This window comes from Mirounga angustirostris, unplaced genomic scaffold, assembly GCF_029215605.1.
Source record: "Mirounga angustirostris isolate CCGP_5_RB_7025 unplaced genomic scaffold, mMirAng1.0.hap1 SCAF_8, whole genome shotgun sequence".
NCBI lineage: Eukaryota > Metazoa > Chordata > Mammalia > Carnivora > Phocidae > Mirounga > Mirounga angustirostris.
The window spans coordinates 1,642,511-1,661,004 of record NW_026991716.1 but is presented as its reverse complement, the minus strand read 5'-3'; the positions used below and the strand labels follow the sequence as shown (position 1 = coordinate 1,661,004).

General features: G+C 43.7%; 1 protein-coding gene across 4 annotated transcripts; it reads left to right on the top strand.

Moving 5' to 3' along the window:
- Positions 1–3,196: 3,196 nt before the first annotated feature.
- LOC123837367 (zinc finger protein with KRAB and SCAN domains 8-like) lies at positions 3,197–17,377 on the top strand. 4 transcript variants are annotated; one of them, XM_064598443.1, is made up of 5 exons: positions 3,202–3,336; positions 5,351–5,478; positions 9,124–10,220; positions 12,025–12,119; positions 16,221–17,377. In XM_064598443.1, the coding sequence occupies exon 3, from the start codon at positions 9,182–9,184 to the stop codon at positions 9,989–9,991; it is 810 nt and encodes a 269-aa protein (XP_064454513.1). In that variant the 5' UTR covers positions 3,202–3,336; positions 5,351–5,478; positions 9,124–9,181; the 3' UTR covers positions 9,992–10,220; positions 12,025–12,119; positions 16,221–17,377. The 4 variants fall into 4 exon arrangements, with proteins under 4 accessions (XP_054361670.1, XP_054361669.1, XP_064454513.1 ...); XM_054505695.1 differs by lacking the exon at positions 5,351–5,478 and having other exon boundaries at positions 3,197–3,336; positions 9,124–10,052; XM_054505694.1 differs by lacking the exon at positions 5,351–5,478 and having other exon boundaries at positions 3,197–3,336.
- The last annotated feature ends 1,117 nt before the right edge of the window (positions 17,378–18,494 follow it).

Sequence of the window (18,494 nt, the reverse complement as noted above, 5' to 3'; positions counted from 1 at the left end):
TTAAGATTTTGTTTATTCATTAGACCGCGAGAGAGGAAACACAAGCAGGGGGAGAGGGAGAAGCAGGCTTCCCACTGAGCAGGGAGCCCGATGCGGGGCTCGATCCCAGGACCCTGAGATCATGACCCGAGCTGAAGGCAGATGCTTAACGACTGAGTCACCCAGGCACTCCCCTCCAATAAATAAAATCTTTAAAAAAAAAAAAAAATCCCAGCTTTAGAATATATGCAAAAACAAATATGAAGCTCTCCATTTATTTGGCCAAATGTATTTATTCATTAAGGAAGAAAATAGGAATAAGAAACTAGAGACTACTGTGTTAAGATTATCATTGCAAAAGTGCTTGAGAATAGGCTTTTGTACCTGAGGCTTTTATATCTGAGGTTATACCCAGTGGTTCTCAACTGGAGAAAATTGGCAACTTCTGGAGATATTTTTGGTTGTACCATCAGTGGACAGTTGGGATGCTACTGACATCTAGCAGATAGAGGCTAGGGATGCTGCTAAACATCCTGCATGCCCAAACAGCCCTCACAACAAAAGACATGTCTGGCTCCGTATGTTTATTAGTGCCATGAGAAACCCTGGTCTAGATATATTTAAGGTATATAGGAGAAAGAAGAGATACGAATACCAGCACTGCGATTAGAAAAATTAACTGGCAAACTTTAAAAGAACCCTGTGTGTATATGTTTTATAATATGTAAGATTAGAAAAGAAAAAGCCTTAAATGATGGGAGTTCGCGGCAATATACATGTTGGGGTGATGGTAAACCATAAAATGGTTGATGATGATGTTCTAAGGTTGCTTTCAGCATCAGATCTGCCTCCATTGTTGCTCCATCATTCTACCAAGTTAGGTGTTCTAGGACTACAAGTCTAGTGCTAGCCTTCCCCATCTTGGCTCATTACGTAGAATCAAAGATAAAACTTCGGCAGGGGGCCTCTAACTTATAAACGATTTAGCTTTGGGGACAACACAACCTTCAACAGCCCCTTTGGCAGTCCCTCTAGATAGGATTAACTATTCCAAGGAAGCCACAAGCCAGAAAGAGTTTGCCAAGTAAAACACCCACTTACATAGTTTTTAGCAGACTGTTAAGGAGAAAATGTGATTTCCTATGGTTTAAAAGATCAAGAGTATTCATCTTTTGTAGCTCTATGGCACCTAAATAGGTTTGGAAAGGATCAACTTGAGATAGTTGGTTTCAGTGTGTAACACACCAAAGAAATAACTGCGTTTCTCTGTTGTGTTTAATTATTCATGGTCTATAGAATGCTAGGCTTGGAAGTGACTTTTGAAATTCTGTAAATGGAGATGCAGAGGGGCCTGTGGCTTGCACTGGGTCACCCGTTAAAGTTAGTGGTACAGGTAGAGAATCCAGGCTTCCTGATGCTTTGCCCATTTCTTTTCCGGCTGTTTATACCCTCAGGTCTGACCCTTGTAATATGTTCTTAATTTGTACTCTGCCATGGGATGGATTCATACTAAGTGCCTCCAACTGTAATGTTTCATTTTAGGAACTACTTTTATCAGCTTGTATGTCCATACAAGTATACTGACTGGTGTCTTGAGTTAAATTCTTCCAGAAATGGCTAGTTCGAGGGAGTTCGCAGTGTTATCACAGTCAAGTTTTGAAAGCCCTGGTCCCTAATCTTAAAGCACAGAGGATCTGCAGCTCTGGCTTTCCGAGCTCCTGCGGTCCCGCGTGTCGGTTTTAGGGATCCTGTAGGGCCCACCTCGAGATGTTCCAAAATTCAAGAGTTGTCCGTCCTACACCAGCAAAATCGGGACGCCCAAAGCACATTCGGGAGTGGCGCCACACAGGCGCCCGAGGCCGGAACCAGTTTGGGGCAGCTAGAGGGCCCGCCCGGAAGTTTTCAGGGGGCCGCCCCGGAAGTGCCGGGACTTCCGGTCCGTGTGTGGCGGCGTGGCCGGCGTTGCTCGGCGGCACCTGCAGGTTGCCTCCCTCCCGCCGGGATCGAGTACCCTGGGGCCAGGCCGGCGGTGTTTGGGGCCGCGGGGGCGACGCCCAGGTGCGGCTGGCCGGAGGGGTTTTTCTCGCGGTTCGGAGCTGCTCCCTCTCGGGGTGGTAAGCCTGGGCTTTGGTACGGCCTCCCGAGCTTCATTGAGTCCCGACAACACCGTGCCTTCCTGGTAGGCGCGCAGCTCGCCTTCCCAAACGAAAGGGGGACACGGCGGACGACTCGAAATGAGTATAGGAGAGGCTTCCCCTCCCCTTCTTGTGCCCAGGACGACTCCCTCTGAACGCAGAGTACACCGCTGTTACAGCTTGGCGGTAGTTAATGGCCCGCCCCTCAAGCCGCCACTTCTCCGTCCACTCCCGCGCAGAACGGCCTCCCAGGGAGCGCGCTGCTGTTCTCCCGGCCCGGAGTGCCCCGGGACGATGTCGGGGCAGAGTCTGCGGCACAGGCCCCACGGGCTACCCCAGCAGGCGATGTGACAGCCTTCTTAGCAAATTAGCCCCCTGTTTGCGTTCTTTCCTCCCATCCCCTCGGTAGTTAGTGTAACACCTATGGCAGTCTTTGCCTTTTCTGTGAGTAAATGTTTCTTTTACAGAAGAAGGGTAACGGAAAAAGAGGCCCTTAAGAGGAATCTTACCAGATTGCAGACTCGAAAACTGTGTGGCAGACGTAGAGGGGTTGTTTTTGCTGGTTTCAAGAATTCTGTTACCAGAAAACTCTTGTCTCTCAGCTGGCTCCAGCAGCTCGGTTGACAGTGGCTGAGGAGGGTCAGGCAGGTCTGGGAGAGGGACCAGCATGGGGGCGGGGCGTCGCCGAGGAAGTGGCTGAGTTGGATGAACCCAGACAGCCGCAGAGGAAGGGAGAGATATTTATTAAGTCCTCGTAAAACTTTTAGTCTCTTACGTATGTGTCTTTTTTTTCTTCTATTTTTTGGGGCATGTACGTCTAAACCTGTGATTGTGGCCAAATCACTTAATCTCTGTGTGCCTCCATTTCCTCGAATGTAAACGAGGATGATAAAAAGCACCTGCCTAGAATTGTTATCAATATTACATGAACAGTATCTGATACATAAGTAGTATCTAAATATTTGTTGTCATTATTTCTTTTTCTCCATACCTCCCTGGGATGGGCCTGCTCTCTTGAATCATTTGTTTATACAGTGATACATTCATGATTTCATGTGTTTAATTTTTTTCCAGGTCCCAGCTCTTGCACACATTTAAGAAGTAATCTCTCAAGAAATACCAGCCCTGGGAGCAAAGGGAGAATCACTGTCTCTCCAGCTCCTACCCAGGAATACACCATTGAAATATCAACTATAGGGACCCTTTACCCCACAGGAGGGTAGTAAGTGTTAAACTTTGACATTTTGTGGTCTTCTGAAGGCTCTGGAAGTAAGGGACCTGGGGAGACTTTTTTGTTTTTAACTTACTTAACAAGATCAGAGTAAGGGTGTTGTTATGAACTCAGCAGAATCTGGTTCAAAGGGAGGGTGGAGCAAGAGGGCACCCAGCACACTGCTGCCGTTTCCACAGTATGTTATTGTCCAAGAGTTCCATGTTTACTACCTGTTGTCTGAGACATAAGGTGTATATATGTGCTCCATTTTTTACTTATCTTTGACTGTTTGTGGTGGTTTTGTTTTTTTTTACCTTGCAGGAATTTTGATTCTCTGTATGGACCCCAAATGTATCAGTCTTTTCATTCATTGCCTCTGGATTTGGGTTCATAATTAGAAAGGCTTTCTTACAGTGAGGTTTTAAAAGACTTCTCCCACATTTTCCTCTGGTACTTTTTATAGTTTACATTTGTAACACAACTTCAATTTATTTGGAATATTTACCTGAGTATAGACCAAGGAAGGAATCCAGTTTAACATTTTTCCAGATGATGACCTAGTTCTCACCATACATTTATTGAAGAGTCTACTCATCTTTTTCTTACTGATTTAGTACCTTTATTCTATGCTAAATTTCTCCCTCTGATTGCATCTATTTCTGGGCTTTCTATTCTGTACCATTTGTGTGTCTCACTCACCAGTAGGACACTGTCCCACTGAGACTTTATAATCTGTTAAAGATCATTTAGAACAAGTGCTCCTTCATTACCCTCCTTTTTCAGTTTTCCCAGAGAGAGTCTTGCTTGTTTATTTATCTGTGTGAATGTTAAAATCTACTTCTAAAAAATTTTATATTTTTATTGGAATAGTGTTAAATTTACAAATTAAGAAGTAATTTCTGAGTGCTAAGTGGAAGGATTTGGGAGTGCGATAGATCTAGGTTCAAATTTCCTCTCTGCTGTTTGATTAGTTGTCCAACCTCGAAAAATCTGCTTTTCAGTTTTCATATATATGAGAGGAGGATTGTAACGTCATCCTTGCGGGAATAAAGGAGATAAGAGGTATAAAATGCCTTGTTTGAAGTAAACAGAACCCTATCAGGTGACCGGCTCAGGAACCACTGAGAGGGAAACCTCCGGGGCCCTAGAGCGGCCCGTCAGGTGCCCGGCGCGGGTGTCTGCAGAAGTCGACGTCTCTGTTCGCGTCCCGACTTCCGTTCTCCCGGCGTGGAAGGTCCAGGCGGGGCGTCGTCTCGTCCTTGCTCTTGGGTTTTGGGTGCGCTCTGGGGCAGCCAGGTTGACTCAGCCGCGTGCCCTTTGCCCCCTCCCCCTGCTCCTCCTCTCCAAGTGCCGAGCCCTCGGCTCTGGGAAGGGGTGGTGGGGCCGCGTGTCCCGGGCGAGGTCCCCACGCCCCCGGCAGCCGCTCCTCTTAGTGCCGTTGACCCTGCTTGCCCTTCTCACAGGGCTGAATTTAGGGGGCGGGGCGGGGGGGGCCTCAGGGACCTCTCCAGTGTGTGACAACCTTCGTAGCTGAGGGACACTGCCAGTTCTTTCGAGGTGTTCCTGAAAACTTTTTGCTTCAAAGAAAAAAGTTAGCTGAAACTCCTTTCTTCGGCATTTTTGGTGCATTTTCCCTCGCCCCTCCCAGCCTCTTTCTTCTGTTGAAAAGATTAGAGCAAATGCCTCTCCTTCTTTTTGGTAGCTTTTCTTCGAAGTTAAAAATGTTAACCCAAAGCTATCTGGTAACAGAAGGGTATTTTACACATATCTTTAGCGTTAAGGTCATTTATTCAGAGAAAAAAATACATATATCCTTTGTAGTTGCCTGAAGTGTCAGCAGCTTGGAGCTGTGAGGGGAAGAGAAGGCACATGGAGGCGGGGACGGGAGCAGATAATTCCAGTGTGAGCAGGCTGCAGGCCCAGAGGGGTTTGGGTGGGACTAGGGAATTCTCCAAGTTTTGCTAATAATAGCACAGCAGCCTAGCCACATGCTTCCATGGTAACCATGTCTTCCGGATTCTAGGCAAGAGTCCGTGTGTCTGTGAGCCCGACACCAGTGAGCCTTTTTCAGGGTTGCCAGGAAGCTGCTGTTCAGAGGAACGTGATAGGACAACGTCACTGAGAAACGGTTCAGCTCCTGCGCCACGGAGGGTAGTGTCCATGTGCCAACAAACCTGTGCCACACTGGTGGGGAAACCTCCATACCCCATCCGACAACAGGAAGAAGGCAGCCAGGCGCTTTAAAAAATACGCGTTTGTATAAAGAAACATTCAGAGGCACAACAAACTAATAAAAATGCCAACCTCTGGGGGTGGTAAACAGAGGAGGATCATGGTGGAAATAAGACTTTCTCTTTGTTTTTTTAGAGAATTTTGACTTTTCAATTGTATATTATCTATTCAAAAACAACTCATTTTTTAATTTTTATTTTTTTGACTTTTATTTAAATTCCAGCTAATTAACATACAGTGTTATAATAGTTTCAGGTGTATAACAGAGTGATTCCACCATTCGATACTCATGACAAATGCACTCTTTAATCCCCATCACCTATTTAACCCATCCCCCACCCCCCTCCTCTCTGGTAACCATCATTGTGTTCTTTGTAATTAAGAGTATGTTTCTCGATTTGTCTCTTTCTCTTTTTTTCCCTTTGTTTTATTTCTTAACTTCCACATATGAGTGAAATCCTATGGTATTTGTCTTTCTGTGACTTATTTCGCTTAGCATAGTACACTCTAGCTCCATCCGTGTCTTTGCAAATGGCAAGATTTTGTTCTTTTTCTGGCTGAGTAATATTCCATTGTGTATATATGCACACACCATTTCTTCTTTACCCATTCATCAGTCAATGGATATTTGGGCTCCATAGTTTGGCATAGATAATGCTGCTATGAACATCAGGGTGCATGCATTCCTTTGACTCAGTGTTTTTATATTCTCCGGGTAACTATGTAGTAGTGCAATTGCTGGATCATAGGGTAGCTCTGTTTTTAACTTTTTGAGGAACTACCATACTGTTTTCCAGAATGGCTGCACCAGCTTGCATTCACACCAAAAGTGTAGGAGGGTTCCCCTTTTTCCATATCCTCATTAACATTTCTTGTCTCCTGACTTGTTAATTTTAGCCATTCTGACTGGTGTGAGGTAGTATTTCACTGTGATTTTGATTTGAGTTTCCCTGATGATGAGTGATGTTGAGCATCTTTTTTTTTTTTTTTAAGATTTATCTGTTTATTTTAAAGTGACAGCACAAGCAGGAGGGGCAGAGGGAGAGGGAGGGGGAGAGAGAATTTCAAGCAGACTCCACGCTGAGTGAGGAGAGAGCAGGCACAGGCAAGGGGAGCTGCAGGCAGAGGGAGAAGCAGGCTCCCCACGGAGCAAAGCCTGATCCGGGGCTCAATCTCATGACACTGAGATCAGGACCTGAATCAAAACCAAGAGTCAGACGCTTAACTGTGCCACCCAGGAGCCCCTTGAGCATCTTTTCATGTGTCTGTTGGCCACATATGTATCTTTTTTTTTTTTTAAGTTTTAATTTTTTAAGATTTTATAAAGAGAGCAGGAGCTGGTGGGGAGGCAAAGAGGGAGGGAGAAGCAGGCTCCCCACTGAGCAGGGAGCCTGATGTGGGGCTTGATCCCAGGACCCTGAAAACATGACCTGAGCCAAAGGCAGATGCTTAACCGACTGAGCCACCCAGGCATCCAGTATAGACATTGTAACAATGTTTGTTCTTCTAATCCATGAACATGGAATATCTTTCCATTTCTTGTGGTGCATAGACAAATTTTTTTAAAGGTTTTATTTGACACAGAGAGAGTGGGGAGAGAGCAGGCACAGGCAAGGGGAGCTGCAGGCAGAGGGAGAAGCAGGCTTCCCACGGAGCAGAGCCTGATGTGGGGCTCGATCCCAGGACCCTGGGATCATGACCTGAGCCGAAGGCAGATGCTTAACCGACTGAGCCACCCAGGTGCCCCATAAAGTTTATTTTTTTAAATTTTTTTAAAGATTTTATTTATTCGTCAGAGTGTATAAGCAGGGGCAGTGGCAGGCAGAGGGAGAAGCAGGCTCCCCGCTGAGCAAGGAACCCCATGTGGGACTCCATCCCAGGATCCTGGGATCATGGCCTCAGCTGAAGGCAGACACCCAACCGACTGAGCCACCCAGATGTCCCTGAAGTTTATTTTGATTTTATTTTTTAAAAGTTTTATTTATTTAAGAGAGAGAGAGCACAAGCAGGGGGGAGAGGGAGAAGCAGGCTCCCCCCTCAGCCAGGAGTCCGACATGGGCCCAAGCCGAAGGCAGACGCTAACCCACTTAGCCACCCACATGCCCCTTAAGTTTATTTATTTATTTTAAGAGCATGTGACTCTTGATCTTGGGGTCATGTTGGGTGTAGAGATTACTTAAAATAAAGCTGAAGGCAGACGCTCAACGACTGAGCCACCCAGGCGCCCCTAGACAGATTTTTAAATAAAATTTTTAGAATAGTTTCTGGGTGCTCTGGACATTTTAGAGTTATAAAAGATTTTGAAGATAGTACAGAGAGTTCCTATATACCCCACACCCAGTTTCCCATATTATTAATACCTTACATTAGTTTAGTACACTTATCATAAATATTGAATTACTGTTGATTATTATTAAAATCCATACTTTATTCACATTTTCCTCATTTTTACCTAATGTCCTTTTTCTGTTCCAGAGTCCCATGTAGGATACCATATTACTTTTAATTGTCACATCTCCTTAGGCTCCTCTTGCATGTGATGGTTTCTCAGACTTCACTTGTCTTTGATGACCTTGACAGTTTTGAGGAGTCCGGTTTTTTTGTAGAACGCCACTCATTTGGGATTTGACCGATGTTTTTCTCATTATTATACTGCTGTTAAAGGTTTTGGGGAGGAAGACCTCAGAGATGAAGTGCCATTCTCATCAAGGCTACATACTGTCCACTTACTACTGCTGAGACATAAAACAATTTGTAAAACGAAAGAGGCAGAGAGGAGATAATTTATGTAATTTGAGTTTGCGGCAGAAGTTTTAATCAAGTTTGGAGACAGAATTGGGTTTGTTGCCAGGGGTAAGAGAGAGGTGACAATCCACCAAGCTTCCACACGTTGGTCTGAACTGTAAAGATGGAATGGGCTGAAGGAGCCCCGTTCTTTGGAGAGGTGAGGGGTCTGATGTGTCACAGTTCCACGGGAGACAGAGCATCCCTGCTGGCCAGGTGCTGTCCCAGCCCCAGCAGCTACAGCAGTGCTGTAGCAGGTGGAGCTGCTTTTATCCCTAGGTTTCTCGTACAGCCCGAATAGCAGGGACTTCTGTGAGTGGTGAAAACACAGCTGTCAGTCATGTTACTGTCACTTTTCCAAACTTATTATCAGTTGAATTTCTGCTGCTTTTGCATTCTCTATCCTTCATCTGCTGTACTTTCTACAAATCTCTTCAATTCCTGTCTTGTGTCCCAATTTAGTTAAATATGATAAAAAGTCTGTCTAAGTAGGAACTATGTATTATTTTTATATTCACTTATATTCCAGATTCTGTGCTTTACATACCTTTATGAAGGGTAGATTTGAAATAGACGTTTGAGTCAGATGTTCATTCTATTAGTTTTGTGATATGTTCCGGCGTATAGACTAAAGAAAACATTTGATCTGGCTGTCATACAAGTGGTGTGTCCTGGGTTTATCAAACATGTTTGAGAGTAATAGTTAAGTCTGTATCCTGTCCTATTGCTTTAGCAGCAGGGAATAAATTACATTTGAAAGTCTGTTTGTTATTATTTCAGGAATCAAGGCCAGAGGTATGAATAAGGTGGCGATTCTGAAGGGAAGATTTTTGTAAGGATGGACCCACACCAGCAGATTGCCAGCATATATAATAGGGATACATTACAGATTCCCAAGTATGAAAAAACCTCTCAGTATATGAACCAGGTACAAAGGCATGAGGACAGGCCCACAGAAGAAAGACGGTATACATGTAGTGAATGCGGAAAGAAGTTTGCTCAGAGCTCAGGCCTTGTTCGACATCGGAGAATCCACACTGGCGAGAAGCCCTATGAGTGTCATCACTGCGGAAGAGCCTTCAGTGTGCGTTCAACCCTCACTGTGCATGAAAGGATCCACACTGGCGAGAAGCCCTATACTTGCAGTGACTGTAGGAAAGGCTTCAGTGTGCGGGCACACCTGATCATCCATCAGAGAATCCACAATGGAGAGAAACCCTATGAGTGTAACGAATGTGGCAAAGCCTTCAGTGTGAGCTCAGACCTTATCAAACATCAGAGAATCCACTCTGGTGAAAAGCCCTATGAGTGTGGCGAGTGTGGGAAAGCCTTCAGCGTGAGCTCAGCCCTCATCAAACATCAGAGAATCCACACAGGAGAGAAGCCGTACGAGTGTAAGGAGTGTGGGAAGGCCTTCTATGTGAACTCCGCCCTTATTAATCACCAGAGGATTCACTCTGGAGAAAAGCCCTATGAGTGTGGAGAATGCAGGAAAGCATTCAGCCAAATCTCCACCCTTATCCATCACCAGAGAATCCACACTGGAGAGAAACCATACGAGTGTGATGAGTGTGGGAAAGCTTTCCGTGGGAGTTCTAATCTTACTAAACACCAGAAAATACATGCCAAAGGAAAGTGTCCGCAGTGATTTATGTGGTGAAGATATTCCAGAGGCCTTTTTTGTATCAGAAGTTAACACCAAAAGAAGGGTATGGTAAAAGTAGTGTGTGTGTTTTTTTTTAAGTTAGTGTTTTAATTGATACTTGGTCCCTTAGAATATTGAAGAAGTGAGAAGTCAGTGAAAATGACTCCAGAATGGTGACTAGTTGAAATTCTAAAATCACAACTACTGAGAATGCCACTTTCCAACTCATAAGGTAAAGCCATTTAAATATATACCGTAATGTAGTTTGTTTTGGTTTAGGAAGAGCAAACGTCAGTAATTCAAACATTGTTTTTATTTTTCTCATGTACAAGCCTTTTGTTGTTGCTGCCAGTATTATGGGTGAAACCTATTAAGTTTTGAAATCGGAAGTAGTGTTAATTGGTGGGACAGGAACCACATATTCTCATTGTTTCTGGAAATACTAACCAATTGGTTTTCCTTTCTTTGCCTTGGATGTACCTCTGTTCTCTCAGGAGTGATTAGATAGATGGGTTAGTAACTTCCTTGGCAGAGAGTAGACTGCCTCTTTTTAGGTAGGAATCCAGTAGATAATTCTTCAGGGTCATTCTTGCTTTGCCAACAAAGTCCCAGGCCTTTTGACTTACTGATCCAATAAACCCCCTACACCTGACGGAGCTTCCTGAACTAAAACAAAACAAAAACAAAAAGCCAGGGGCGCCTGGGTGGCTCAGTTGGTCAAGCGACTGCCTTCGGCTCAGGTCATGATCCTGGAGTCCCTGGATCGAGTCCCGCATCGGGCTACCTGCTCGGCAGGGAGTCTGCTTCTCCCTCTGACCCTCCCCTGTCTCATGCTCGCTCTCTCTATCTCATTCTCTCTCTCAAATAAATAAATAAAATCTTTAAAAAACAAAAACAAAAAGCCTCTCTAAAAGCTTCAGGTGCTCCAAACCCTTGCATTTGGTGTTTCTCAAAGTGGGGTGTGGCATCTGCAGATTCAGGAGGTATGAGGATGGGACTCACTTGGGAACTGTTGAGTTGGCATTGGTTTTAGGATGATTTCCAAGGATCTATTTGAGTGACTCCTTGAAGCTTGATGCCTCATATCAACCAAGAGTTTGGTAGATTTGAGAAGTGGTAGAAAGTTATTGAGTTTACTTTGGAAAATGTCTTTTTTATCTCTGTGGAAATCCCAGAAGAGCTGTTCATCAGACTGTACCCTAGCTTTCCAACCCCATCCCCAGGCCTGAAACGCAGAAGTTATATATGCACATATGAAACTCAGGAAAGAGATCTGGACTTTAAAATTACTTTGTTACTATTTTTTCATATTAATAGTGATTTTCAACTCCTGGGTAACAGACCTGAAATTCTTTTGGTCCCTGAAACTAAATCCCTCGAGGTTGAAGATGAATACCAAATTGATAGAAAATGCAGATTGATTTGGTCCACAGTGTGGATAGGCAGGAGGAAACATTCTCTGGGAAGGTGAAATGGCATTCACTCCTCAGAGTAGGATGACTCTGTGTTGTAAAGGGATGCACAGTTTCCAGGATTTCTCATTTCAGTCCAGTCAGCCCATAGATACACTGGGTTCCATGAAGCTTTGCACCAACTAGTGCCACCAATCACTGAGGTCCAAGATGCACGTGGAAAAGCACATCACGAAGTCTCTGGTATTGAGGCAGTGCTTACCCCTCTGCCCAGGTAACTAGGCATGGACATGGGGGCTGAACCCAGAAGGTCATGGTTATGGTGCTCAAACTGAGGAGACAGGACCTCACCTGGGGCATGGGGCATGCTAGAGAGAGTGAGGCACATACTTATAGGCAGAAATTGAGGGCCTCAGCAAAACAGTAGGAAATTGTCTCTGCTATGCTGGATTGAAAGTGTGAATTCCTTTGCCCTGCTTCTTTCTGCCTTTTGACAGTTGAAGGAGACTGGTTTCTCCTTGCTCTGCCCTAGAGAGAGTTCCCTGCCACCCTGTTTCTGTATTGTTATCATTAGTGTTTTTAGTGTTTACCTCTTTGGCCCCAAATGTCTTGGTTTGTCCCTAGGATGGAGGTTTGCAGACAGACTCTTCTGGGATCAGCACTGAAGAGATGCTATATCCCACCCCAAACCAGCACAGCTGAATCCTAAGCAGTCAGTGGTGAGTATTCTGAAGACTTTGAAGGAGCAGACATTCTGGAGAAAAAAACTTCCTTTTACTGAAGAATGTAGTGTTAGGAAATCAGGATGCATGTAACATGGTTATTTCTTGTGAACTCAAATTAAGGTGTTAATGATCATCTGTTGTGGGTTGGGCCTTGTGCCAGGCACTAGGAATACAAAGATAAATGAAAAAAGCACCCTACTGTCCCAGGGCTTACAGTCTGTTTGGGGTCAGGAGGAAGGGAGCAGATAGGAAACAGTAATTACAGTGATAAAGCCACTAGGTTTGTACAGAGGGCTTGGCAGTGAAGGTGTAACAACCACTCGTGGAAGGGTTGAAAAGGCCTCAGAGAAGGGAAGAAATCTTGGAGGAAGAGTGAGTTCTTCAGCCACAGGAAAAGGGACAGGAAGGTACATTGGGATTCACATGCTAAAAGGTACGTGTCTGTGGGCACCTGCATGCCTTCAGCTCAGGTCATGATCCCGGGGTCCTGGGATCGAGCCCCGCATCGGGCTCCCTGCTCAGTGGGGAGTCTGCTTCTCCCTCTCCCTCTGCTCCTGCCCCCGCTTGTGCGGTCTCTCTCTCTTTCTCTCTCTCAAATAAATAAATAAAATCTTAAAAAAAAAAAAGTATGTGGGGGAAATGAGGGAGGATTTCACTGATTATAGAATATAGTAGGGAAATAGTGACAGATCACACTGAAGACAGTCGGGGGCCAGACCGTGAGATTCCTTGTTATCTGTGCTTGAAAGTGTGAAACATCCTCTCTGGGCTAGTGTTGAAATGTAGTGAGAAGTGCATTTTACCTTGTAACTCTATGCCATTGTTGGGAGGAGACAGCCCTTGTTGGGCCTCCCGCACTCCTGCATGTCCTGCTGGCTAGCACGGCAGGACCCTGGCCACACTCTTACCCAGGCCACTTGTTCGTATTGTTTGTGCCCCTGCTAGCCTTGAGAGATGAGGTCACATCTCTTGGACAAAGAGTAGACAAGCTCACTGTGCTTATTGGTTGGTTGGTGTTCTTTATGGAAAGTTCATGTATAGATACATGTTGTAGGAGTTATTTACATATTAATATGAGTCCCTTTCACAGAAAATGCAAATACCCTCGCCAACTCTATGGCTTGCCTTTTAATTTTCTTAATAATGATGCCTTTTGATGAGCATTAGTTTTTTAAACTTATAATAGTCCAGTTTATCTTTTTCTTTGTATCTTTTTGTTTGGTGTATCTTTTGAAGAATTCTTTCTCTGCCTTGCGGTCATGAGGCTAATCTATATTTACTCTTTACAAGTCTTACAGTTTTGGGGCGCCTGGGTGGCTCAGCTGATTAAGCGTCTGCCTTCAGCTCAGGTCATGATCTCAGGGTCCTGGGATCAAGCCCCATGTAGGACTCCCTGCTCAATGGGGAGTCTACTTCTCCCTCTACGTCTGCCCCTCCGCCCTACTCATGCTCTCTCTCACTCTCTTGCTCTCAAATAAAATCTTTTAAAAAAAAAGTCTTAGTTTTGCTTTTCCATTTATATCTATAACCCATTTAAAATTGATTTTTAAAAATTTTTAATTCCATTGTAGTTAACATGCAGCGTTCTATTTGTTCCGGGTGTACGATATAGTGTTTTGGCTGAAATTGATTTTATGTATGAATGAGGTAGTTAAATTTCATTCTTTTCCCATCTGAATATCCAGTTTATCTTGCATCACTTATAGGAAAGACTCTCTTTTTCCCCCACTGTTGTACAGTGCTCATTTGTCATATATCAATAATCCATATATGCATAGATCTGTTTCTGGTTTCCCTGTTATGTTCCATTGGTCTATTGGCCTTTCCTTGCGTGAATACCACTTTTTCCTAATTATTGTACCTTTACGTTCTGTTTAGGTATTCAGTGGAACAAATCATCTTACCTGAGGAGTCTAGCTCCATTTGTGTGTGTGATTTTTTAGACCTGATTATAGGTAATTACAAATGCTTTACCCCTCATAGGGGAAAGCTGCCCTCCCACACTAGACTTTGAGGCACAGCTAATGCATGCACTCTGAGTTGCACTCAAGGATTCAAGACTGCCTGGACAGCAGTGCTCTTCGACATCTCTGTCCTGCTAGCCCAGGCACCTCCATCTGGGGCCCATCACTGGGGGCCTTGCCTAAGCAACTCTGCCAAGACTCCCTTATTGGGGTAGAGGGAACTTGAAGACCCTTTCCCCACTCTAACTCAGTAGTCAGTACTTTTCCACTCGCAGCCTTTTCCCCTCTCCTTCCTCCTGGCCCCCAGGTCCATAAAATGACTGGACCCTTTTGTTCAGGGCTCTCTTGGCAGCGAGACAGTCCCCACAGCTGTGCTGATTCACCTCCCTCGCCTGGCACTGTCCATGGATAAGAAGGACAGTGCAGCTGCCAGCACTTTGTCTTGTTGAGCGTCTTGCTAACACCAGTGCAGTAAGTCAGGAAAGGCTTCGCGGTTCCTTTCCTGCTTGCCTGTGTTAGCTGAACACTGCAACACCTGGCGGCTGGGGCGCTGAAGTGCTGTGAGGGGGTACAAGTGACTTAGGCTACTTATGACCAACTAGCTTTGTATTATGTAACCAAGACTGCCTCCCCACCCTGCCCTGTTACTGCCCCAAATCTCAGTTGCTTACAGTACAAACATGTTCTTGTTTATGTTGTGCGTCAGCTGTGGGTCAGTGGCAGCTCTGCAATACATTCTCTCCACTCCAGGATCCAGGCTTAAGGAGGGAAAGAAAAACAGTGGTGGGGCCACACAATGGCTTCCACAGCATATAGTCCGGAGGAGTGTGTGTTATTTCCGCTTATAGTTCATTAGCCAGAGCAGGTCAAATGACCAAGCTTCTTAACTATATGGTTGGGGAAGAAAATCCTTACAAAGATGGCAGTAAGTAACTAAGCAAGTCTTCCATGGAGATAGTATATCTACCATGATGGCCAATATCTATGGAATACTTTCTATGCCAGGGCTTTTTCTGAGTGCCTTATATGTATTTTTTTCTCAATAAAAAACAATGATATGAGATACATACTACTATACTCCCATTTCACAGCTGAAGAAATGGAGGAACAGCGACATTAAAAAGCTTGGTCATTCAGCTAGGCAATGATCGAACCAGAAATTGAAACCAGAAGTCTAACCTGACAATCTGTTCTCTTAACTACTAACTAAAATATGAGAGTTTTAATATGAAGGTTGTTTATGTACCACATTGGGCTCTAAGAGCCAGTGTGTATTACACTGGTAAAAACTTTAAAGGTGAGATCCAAGAACCCCGTGAGATCTAAGAGCCCTCGGTCTCAACCTGTTTTTAACCTCTAAGTAACTGTATTATACTAGACTAACGCCACCGAGCTGGGCCTCAGTTTCTACATCCTTAAAAATAAAGGAGACAGGCCAAATAGTCTCTGATACCCCTCCAGCTTTGAGATTTTTATAATCTCCAGAGAGAAAGTAAAATGCTTTGTTGATGTGATGGCCTCTCTAATCTGCTTTATATGTTGTTATGTTCACAGGGGATCTCAAATAAATGTTGCATCTCCTTCCCAGTCCCTTCCTCTTATTTTACTTCTCCTGTTTTACATTATGATATCATACTAACAGTAGTAGCTTCCATTGATTGAGACCTAATCTGTGCCAGGTCCTTTTTCAAGCTTCTTAGTTTATTTATTTCATTTAAAAAATATAGATGCTATATTTAGAAAAGAAGAAAAACTGAAGAAAATGTTGTAAACATCCATTTTTGAGAACTTTTAAAAAAGCACAGGAAAAGGGGCTCCTGGCTGGCTCAGAGGAGCATGCGACCCTTGATCTTGGGGTCATGAGTTCGAGCCCCACCTTGGGTGTAGAGATTACTTTAAAAAATAAAAAAAAAAAAAAAAAAAAAAAAAGCACAGGAAAATAACCCAAAGAAAGGAAAAAGAAGAAAATACTAATGAAAAAGCAAGTATATATTCTTACTTAGAACTTCCACATATAAAAAGCCATGTTTTAGGTGATTTCTCTCTGTAGGCTGCTCTCATTTGTTACATTTGACTTCTTTCTGCCTCTAGGGAAAAAGATGCTAATTTCATGATCAACCTGTTCTTTCAGATGGTGACTCCTGGCCCTAAACAAGGAGTCCATTTCAAAGCAGAGTTTTGCAGAATTCCACCGCCAAGTGAGGGAGAAGCCCCTTGAGGAATTGGCTTACAGTGCTTCATGCCAAGCAGAGTATCTCTCTGATAAAGGGACCTAAGACACTTGGGAGAATTTGCCCTCAAGTTCATTTCTGTCACTGCTCTGGGAGTGGGAAATATTCCCTTACCTTGTGTACAATTTCTACTTGTAATAAACTAATAAAAGAAGCAGCTGCTCAGTCTAAAATGAGTGATCTAAAAATATCTCTCCCTAATAAAACAAACCCTGGAACACCAGCGGTCCTGACTAAGCACCAGCATGTCCAGACTTGAGGAAATCCTATGAGTATTCTCAGCCTGGAAAGACCTTCAGTGTAAACCCAAGGCTCATTACACTACACAACAGAGAAGCCATTCCTGAAGAAGAGTCCCACCAGAGTAAAGAATGTGGCAAAGCCATCAGATACTGGACTGGTCTTGTCAGATATCAGAGAACTGTTGGGGAGATCTTCAGTGTCATAAACATTCCATGTGAGCCCAAGTCTCATTAAACAGATTCCCTTTGGACAGGAGCAAGTAGGGAGGTCTTCATTTGGAAGCAGTGCTTATTACCAGAAAACCCATAAACATAAAAAAAGTGGGAAGGCCTTCACTAAAATCAGTCTTCTGTATCGGTAAATCCACATTGCAGCAAAACCCTGTATGTGTGACTGCTCTGGGGACGCTTTCAGCATTAGCTCAATTCTTAAAGTGTATCAAAGATTCCAGACAGAGAAAAGCTCTTTGAGTGTAAGTGATTTGAAAAAGCCTCCAGTCAAAGTTCAGATCTTACCAAACATCAGTCTGCATTGGAGAGGAGCCTTATTCCTGGGACAGGTGTGGGAAAACCTTTCAATGAACTCATCTCTTACCTGACATCAGAGGGTACAGAACAAATACAAACCTCAATTGTGAAATAATGTGGTAAAGGTACAGGACTTTTTCAACATAAAGCATCACCATTAAGAAAAAACTCAATTGGGGCACTTGGCTGTCTCTAATGGAAGAGCATTTGACTCTTGATCTCAGGGTCGTGAGTTCAAGTCCCACATTGTGTGCAGAGATTACTAAAAAAAAAAAAAAAAAAATTGCATCAATCACTTTAGCATTATTTTCTGGAATTACAGACAAGTGTTATAGGAGACTTCGTCAGGTCACTTCATGGGCAAAGTTGAAACATATCTATGACAGATCTCATGGGATTTAACTGTCTGGCACAGCTTTCATTTTCTGTAGAAAAGGTAGAAAATAGGGAGAAGTCTTTATAACTATTCACAACCTTTGGTGATTGAAACATTATTTATTACATTTATTTTCAGTTTGGAATTCATGATGCTAATTAAAATAGTTTTTCTACAAATGATTTTGACATTGGTTCCTCTGATGCAACAAGTATACCATTTCTACCAGACTTATTCCCTTTTATTTTTATAGTGTTCATAGATCTAGGAAATGCTGCAAATATCTGTGGTTAGGTAAATCGTTTCACAGAATTTCCTACCCCTTTGGGAGGAAAAATAGAAGTGTGGGTGGGCCACGTGAACTTGTTATTTGCTAAACAATGGACCATATTTACCTTGTTTGCTTTTGCGTGTCTAATATATGGAATAGTGACCGATACGGAGAAGGCTTGGAACACATGCTCGTTGAAGGACGCCTTGAAGGGTTCTGTTTGTGGGTGGTTATCTAGTCAACCTGAAGAGGGAGCTCTAATAGTTTGTCATAGGATCTGCCCCCTTCCCAGGCCTGGTCCACAGATAAGCTTGGGTACTCATTGTGGATTTGTTAAGAACTCAGTTCATGGTGCATCATAATCATTGGTCTGTGTGTGGGCTTCCTTTCGTTTTCATACATTTTACTTTTATCTCTACTCACATCCCAATCCCATTTCTCCCAATTTCCTCCACTCACCCTTATTTAAAAAACTGGTGTGTTCTATTTCATTCTGTGCCATTCTGCTTTTTGAAATCACTTAATTATGAATTCATTAATTACTATATGCAGATCTAATCCTTTAACTGCTCTACAGTGCTTACTTAGTCATTTGTTCATTCTTTTAATGAAAGCTATTTAGGGTTTTAACCAGCTTCGGCTCTGAACACCTTTGGGAGTGTTTTTTCTGGGAAACATAGGCGTGAAATTGCTGGGCCACAGGTTATGCACAGTGTAAATCTCTCTAGCATGTATTGATTCCTGTTCCTTGTGAACT

Bases quoted from the DNA above. Each gene is read 5' to 3' on its own strand.
- LOC123837367 (XM_054505695.1), top strand. From the start codon at position 9,182: ATGGACCCACACCAGCAGATTGCCAGCATATATAATAGGGATACATTA.